Genomic DNA, 7,883 nt, shown 5'->3' with positions numbered 1-7,883 from the left:
AGCCAAAATATCTCTCTTTGGCTTGTTTTGACTTGTAACCATAAGTTTATCTTGTCTGGGTGTCCAATCACTTTATAAAACAAACGCTGATTTCTGCACTTCAGCATCCTCTGGAGAAGCAACGGGAGTCCTGGATGTCACCTTTCGAGGATTCTCTAATTTCTTTTTTTTTTCGCTCCTCTGATTTCCACAGGACTTTAAGTTTTTTCTCCTGAGATCCAGCAACAAAGGATGGTTTTGGAAATGCTGAACCCAATGCATTATAACATCACCAGCATGATGCCCGAAGTCATGCCTGTGGCCACCATGCTGATGCTGTTGCTCACTGGCTTTCTTCTTTTGGTTTGGAATTATGAAGACACATCCTCAATACCAGGTGAGTCAGTCATTTAGTTCTGTAACTAAGGAGATTGTTTCCTTGGGGCTCTCGGTCCATGAGGGTAAGGAAAATTTTACAAAAGGACAAAAGCAAACATGGGGAAATGGCAGAAGCCCATGGCAATGTTAGCAAATAAAAACTCAGGTGAAAAATTTTATACCAATTACCTGCACTTTTCAAATGAAAGCATTTGAAAAAAAAAAAAAATCTTAGATAATCCCTTCCAGTCTGTGCTTTGCTTTGGTAAAGTAGACTTGGCAGAAGTATCCTTTCAAGTAAGTTTGGGGAAAAAAAAAAAAAAAAAAAAGATGGAAGAAAAAAAAAACAGTAAGTTTGAGATGGGGTGAAGCAAGGTAAACCAGGAATTTTTTTTTTTTAATTTAAACTCATTCCAGTGTTGCTCTGGAGGTGAAAATGTCTCTGGAATGCCTTCTTTTTTTTTTTTTTTTAAAGATTTTATTTTTAAGTAATCTCTACATCCAGTGTAGGGCTTGAGCTCACAACCTAGAGATCAAGAGTCATGCGCTCCTCTGACCAGCCAGGCTCCTCTGAGCCAGCCAGGCGTACCTGGAATGCTTCTATACCCCTCTCCTCCCTCCTGCTTTGCCTCATCCATGAGCTCTGCCCTCTTCCTCTTCCTCCTGAACTTACTTCCTCTCTTCATCCCACTCTTTCTTTCTCCTTCATCCCACATTTCCTCTTAGTCTTGGGGGTAGGTGTAATGGTGGTGCCACCTAAGAGTTGCCTGGGTCCTGGGCAGTGGAAGAAAAATAGGGACCACTATGGTTCCCTTAGAACATCATACCCTGAAAGAATCATCAACCAGATCTGTGGATAACCAAACATAGGGTGTCATATAATTATGCAGATAACTCCAAAAGAAACTGCTACCACTCCACACTATCAGATTAATTCCGAATTATCAGAACTATTCAAATGTTTCTCTGGTGTTCAGTGAAAATTATTCAGGGCAGGCCTTAATCCCCAGTCTCATGAGATAACCAACAAGGCTTTACTTCAAGAGCATAGTCATTATGCACTTCCAAGTGCAGTGGGCCTCATCGCAGAGCGACTAAATGTAGGAATGTGAAGCTGATGCCAAGTTGCCAAGTGCCCCATGTCTGGTTCTTCCAAACCTTTCCAGAGAACTGTGTGTCCTGTTGATCTGATTTAGCCTGGTGTTGTGGGGGGTTTTCATGCCCACTTAAAAACAGAGCACTCAGTTAATGCTGTTCTCTGCTCCCTGAGGGTTCTGAGGGAAGACTCTTTCATGGCTTTTAACTTGAGCTCCTTCCCACAACAGCCCCTTCCTCACTGGACTTCTCCCACAGTGGGCTCCCAGGTCAGGATGTGTGTACAGTGGGGTGAGGTGGAGAGTATTTTTTAGCAAGTCCCCCCAGACATTTATGTTGCAAGTGTTAGAAGAAGTCCCTGGATCTTTGAAAAAGGAGGTCAGCCTATGGGGGGCAAGCACAAGAACTGGCACCCCTGGAGCTTTGGATCAGGAGCCTACGTGACAGCTCACTGTGTCTACCATTCCTGCGCTGGGGACATCATGTTGTCATACACTAATTGTACTATGGTTCTCAGCCATGTCTGGGGCAGGGCCTGCATGTTGATATTATTTAAAAAAAAAAAAAAAATCTGGGATGCCTGGGTGGCTCAGCTGCTTGAGGGTCTGACTCTTGATTTTAGCTCAGTTCATGACTTTGCGGTCATGAGATAGAGCCTGCCAGGCCCACACTGGGCACCATGCTAGGCTTAGAGCCTGCTTAAGAGTCTCTCTCTCCTTCTCCCTCTGTATCACGACCCCCAGCTGAAAATAAAATAAAATAAAATTTTAAAAAACCTTCCCAAGTGATTTTTCATTAGCAGTCAGAATTGAGAGCCATAGATATGAGCTCAACCCCTTCACTTGACAGAAGGGGAAACTGAGCCCCAGAGAAGTGAATGGCCTTACCCAAACAAATCATTATGAGAAATAAACCTCTGAGTTCAAACCCTTCAGTGAGGGGTTAAAGCCCCAAAAAAGGAAATGGCTTGCAGCATCTCAGCTTGAAAGGAAGTGGGAGTTGAGGGGTAGGGGGGTAACCAGGAATTCCTAAATTTCAGGTTAGTGATCATTTTGCTAGCTGGGAGTCTTCTAGTCCTATGCTTTCCCTTCGGAAATGTGAGCTCTGGTCAGAATCCACTTGTGGCACACACTAAGGTCCCATGGTGCCCAGTGGGGGAAGGAAAAGTGGGAAAATTGGCTTTGTTCGGGTGGTTCTTCCTGAACTCCTTTTGGTAGTTTCCTCAAATCACTGGTTCTCTGGGTTCTTGGTTTTACAGGTTTGGGGGAAGCTTAGGGTCAGGGAAAGTCAAGGGGAGTTAAGAAGGTGTAATAATTTAAAAACACTTAAGTTAGTTACAATTTACAAAGCAGTTTCACATTCATTTTTCTCTTGTGATCTTCATAGCACTCTGGTGAGATAGGTGTGTTTATGCCTATTTTGCAGATGAAGAAACAGATTAAAGAGGGTCAATGGTGCGTAGCTAGTAAGTGATGAAACTGGAACTCAGAGCTAAGTCTCCTGAGCCATCCCCGAACCTGCATCTGGGTCCACTTCCCCAGAGCCTCTCTCTGCCCTGGGCACCATGTCCTCAGAGGATGGCACTGGGAAAAGGACATAGCCACACATTTCCCTTTCTCCCACTAAGAAAAGACTTCACAGAAAAGTGTACAAATAAATATGTCACCACAACACAAGACAAGAAACAGGGTGTTAGCATCCCAGAAACTTCTCTTGGGCCTCCTCTCTCACTTCCAGAGATAAACATTCTTCAGTCTTGTGATAATCACTCCCTTGCTTTTTATAATTTTGCCACCTAATCTCATATCCCAAATAATACAGATTAATTTTGCCTGTTAATTTTAACTGTTTTAGCAATTGAGTCCTATGTTATTCTATATTCTTCTTTTGCTCAGTATTGTGTTTGGAAACTTCACCCACATTGTGACATGCCACTATAGCTCGCATGGTATGCAGTAGCACACACATCTCATGGTTTAGTTACTGATGATACTGCTGGTGCTGATGATACTGATGATACTGATGATACTGTTGGGTGGCTCCAGTTTGAGATTATTGTGAGCAGTGCGGCTATGAACCTTCCCATGCACAGGTTTCTCTAGGGCATACACATAGCCTGGAATGCAACATCTTCTGCATTAGGACATTGGGTGAAAGGTCCCAGCTGTTGGCTTCTGGGAGGCTGTTTCTGCACAAACAGGCAGTGTAGTATTCATTGCTCCTCTTAGGGTATGGAAGAGCCTCCCAAAATCACTGCAGGCCTAGATCAGCTTTCCCAAATCTGACAGGCAGAGAGCAGCTTAAGGTGATTGCCAACAAAGTATTTCCTAAATATCGTACCAAAGTCTCTCCCCTCCCAGAACAGTCTTTTCTCAGATGGAGGGTTTAAGATATACATGTAAATGAAAGGGTCACACTGTGTTATAATAATTCAATATTGTACTTTCTCCTCACATACTCTCCTCTCCTGGCCGGGACTCTGATGGGAATCTAGTTATGCATATCGCTCATCTCTGGCCTCTGACTTGTAGTTAGGGTCTTTACCTAGCAGAGTCTCAGTAAGTGTTTGTTGGATGACTTAAGCTGACAAGTAACTGATCGATCACTAGGGACTCCAGACTCGGATTCTCCTCTAGTTAGAACATTCAGGTTTTCAACCTGAGCAAAGCTCATTATCATCTCCCTTTTTCAGTGGATAGAGATCTGCACTGTCAGATCTCTTGATTGGTGGTTCCCAATCAAGAGATGGTGGTTCTCTTGAATGGTGGTTCCCTAATATTAAAACTATCTACATGGCACCCAACTGTTAGATTATAAAAAGGATGAGTGCAGCTTTTCATTTGTATGTCTTTGTGCCTCGTGGGCCTAGCAAATTAAGTCAGTAAATGTTTGTTGAATGATTCTATTTCCAAATAGCCAGATGTCTGACCTCCTGTGGACTAAATGTACATGACACAACAATATTTTTCCATTTTATCAAAATGTAAATACTACCTAAAATACTCTAAATGAGGATGACACTTAAAACTTCATCCTTTACATTATACACCCATTTCTAATTAATTTTAAAAAAATTCACCAGGAAACACTTATTACACATCTACAATGTTTCAAGCTGTAAACCCCAGCAGAGTAGTTTATTGTTACATACACTTTAGTTGATTAGAGATCTATATATCTGATGACCTTTAAGGAAATACATATTCAAATTTTCTTTTTTCAATCTTATAAATAACTTAATGAAATTATTTAATATAAAGTCAGTCATCTACTTATAATTCAGTATTATCAGAACAATCAGAAGATTAAGAAGAACCCTTTGAAAATATTTTGATTCTATAGATACTACCAAAGACCTTCACTTCAAAGATCTTATTTATTTATTTGTCAGAGAGAAAGAGAGAGAGTGAGCACAAGCAGGGGGAGCAGCAGGCAGAAGGAGAAACAAACTCCGTGCTGAGCACGGAGCCTGATGCTGAACTCAATCCCGGGACCCTGGGATCATGACCTGAGCTGAAGGCAGGCACTTAACAACTGAGCCACCCAGGCGTTCCAAAAGACCTTCACTCTAAAGAAATAAACCTGACAGTCATATTCCCATTAATCCAGCGATTGCAAAAGACTAAATCTTATTTGCCAAATTTGGGAATTAAGATCTAATTTAGATAATTTAAGCAGAAGCTTAGATTATCCAGATTTATTTATACAGCGCTTGCCCCTAGAATGAGAATACTGTCTCAAACCATTGTGCATGTTGGTTTCCTATTTTACTACTGGAATGGAATCAAAGGAGAAAGGTTTGATGTAGAAAAGCTACTATTCCCAGGAAAACTCCTAAAACCATTCCAAGAAGTTTCTGTCTAACTTTTTACTGCCACCAGTAAAATCAAGCTAGCAAGTTTGTTCTCTGGTTTAAGTAATAGCAAATTTCTCCATTTTTAATGTAAGCAAGGACATGAACAGTCACTTTTCTTGAGTAAAACCACATCACTGGACCAAATTCTAGTCCAGACTCTAATTGGACTCATTGACTAATTCCTCAATGCTTAGCTGTATTATTTGCATAATGAAATTTAGCTTAGGATTCTTCTCTCAAATGGAATCCTTTTTGAAGGGGAAAAAAAAAAGAATGGTTAAAAAAATGAATGGTTAAAAAGTTTACACCAAAACTACAATCTAATTTTAACCCACCCATTCCATTAGCTGGGCATTCAAATTGAAAGTTTTCACACAAAACTAGACAGCCAAACAGATCGGTCAGCTTGTTGCAAGTCCTGGTCTCCGTGCTTGGAACTAGATGGACTGACTGACTTGATTTTAAAACTCACTGACATTGTTTAACATGGCAAGAAAATAGCAGACCCCTACCCTGGTTCATTCAGATCAAAATGATGGAGACCAAATGGAACTACTGTGGTATGGACACTGAACTACTCTTTTTCTCATGTTAAGCTTGTTTGTTTGTTTGTTTGTTTAGTAATTCACAGATATACACTGGAAGATATAAAGACCTTTCAGATATAAAAGAACACAAGCAGAAATAACATAAAGCGGTTGCTCTTTTTTGGTGTCTGCTATAATGCTGACTCTGCTCTAATGACTCTCCTAGGTCCTGGCTATTGTATGGGGATCGGGCCCCTCATCTCCCACTGCAGGTTTCTGTGGATGGGCATCGGCAGTGCCTGCAACTACTACAACAAGATGTATGGAGAGTTCATGAGAGTCTGGATATGTGGAGAGGAAACACTCATTATTAGCAAGTGAGTCTTTTATAATCAAAGACAAATTTTTAAAACCAAGGCTGTGTTTTTCCTATTAAGTAACAAACAAACTTATTTTGATATCTTGATGCTTTTGTTGCTAAGGCTGTGTTTTTACTTCCTAGGTTAAAAAAAAAAAATCTAATCCTATATAGAAATGGAATGCTTGAGTTTTGCCTAAACCCAAAGGTACATAGATAAAGAACTTGGAAAGCTGGGAAACTATTTGAAATTTCTCTGAGCAGTGAATGGAAATTTAGAATCTAAAGAATTTGAGTTTGATGAGACATACTTTAGGGAGAGGCATTATCTTTTCTGCTTTCCTAAGATTTTGGTCTTATTGCTGTAAGCGAGCAGTTAAAACAAAAGAAAACCAAACCCTCAAGAGAAAGGAATCTGCATCAATTTGCTAATGTGCTTCTAATGGCAAGCTCTGGAGCACCTCTAGAAGGGGACACAGTAGAAAAAGATGTCTTTTTTTTTTTTTTTTTTTTTTTTGACAAAGATCGCAAGTTGGCAGAGAGGCAGGGAGAGAGAGAGGAGGAAGCAGGCTCCCTGCTGAGCAGAGAGCCCGATGTGGGGCTCGATCCCAGGACCCTGGGATCATGACCTGAGCCGAAGGCAGAGGCCTTAACCCACTGAGCCAACCAGATGCCCAGAAAAAGATGTCATTCTTATACTCCTATTCTATTTGTGACTGTGGGCCAGTGTCTCAGCTGAGTGACCTCAAATAAATCAGGAATATTTCCTATTTTTAAAAAATGATTTGTTATATTTTCTGGATAAATTTAGCAGATTGACTTCATCCAGGGTTAATCTAATAGGAATTGACTGTAGAGATCTAGCTTTGTGAAATACTAGTTTTCTTATTTACTGATCATAGAAAATAGAGAGCACATTTCACTAGACTTTCAGCTATCTTTACTGGATATTTCACAATGTTATACTCCAACACTGGGTCATTGATAAGTTTTTATATTCCCTGACAGTAAAACTAGGGCTTTACTGATCCATTAGAATTTTTTTGTCCAGATATATAGACTATTACTCAGAAGTAAGTGAAGCATTTCTGGAAACTACAGTGGTTTCTTTCAAGCCAAGATTACATGCATTATTTAATAAAATACCATGGTAATCTCAAAGGTCAATTCTTTGAACCAAATAACACAGAAGGAAGTGGGGACCAATAATTATCCTTGGGTTTACTTCTCTGGGCTACTCTGGTCAGCCAGGATTTAGGTTTTAGAAATTAATACTTTACATTAGCAATGGCCCACAGTATCGAAATGTCTCAAAATGTCCTCAAAATGTCTCAAAATGTCCTGGGACTGATGACACAAGGGCTTCAGGGCTTGGGATGTTTGACCTTGTTCTTTCATCCACCGGCATAGCTAGTTGCCTTCCAGCCCTTCTCAGCAGACAGGTGAAGTGACCCGCAGGGTTTTTAATCTATAGCTCAGGACACAAAGCGGTGGTTCTCACCCAAGCTGCACATTAAAGTCGCCCAGGGAGCTTTTAAACATCCCAGTGCCCAGGGCACACCCCAGCTTTCAGAATCTCTGGGTGGGGTGGGGGGTGGAACCTGGGCAGCAGGTATTTGTAGAGCTCCCCAAGTAATGCCAATGTGCTGCAGAGCCTGAGGCAGGAGAATAGGTAAGCAGCTGCCAGCAC

General features: G+C 41.0%; 1 protein-coding gene across 1 annotated transcript in view; it reads left to right on the top strand.

Annotated features, from left to right (window-relative positions):
- Window positions 1–231: 231 nt before the first annotated feature.
- Window positions 232–7,883, top strand: part of LOC131998732 (aromatase) — a 32,574-nt gene continuing 24,922 nt past the window's right edge. The window contains exons 1-2 of the mRNA XM_059371204.1: window positions 232–376; window positions 6,062–6,212. Of these exons, the coding sequence (XP_059227187.1) occupies window positions 232–376; window positions 6,062–6,212 (296 nt within the window). The remainder of the gene's footprint in view (window positions 377–6,061; window positions 6,213–7,883) is intronic.

Source organism: Mustela nigripes, chromosome 13 (genome assembly GCF_022355385.1).
Source record: "Mustela nigripes isolate SB6536 chromosome 13, MUSNIG.SB6536, whole genome shotgun sequence".
Lineage (NCBI taxonomy): Eukaryota > Metazoa > Chordata > Mammalia > Carnivora > Mustelidae > Mustela > Mustela nigripes.
This window is presented reverse-complemented; position numbering and strand designations above follow the sequence as displayed.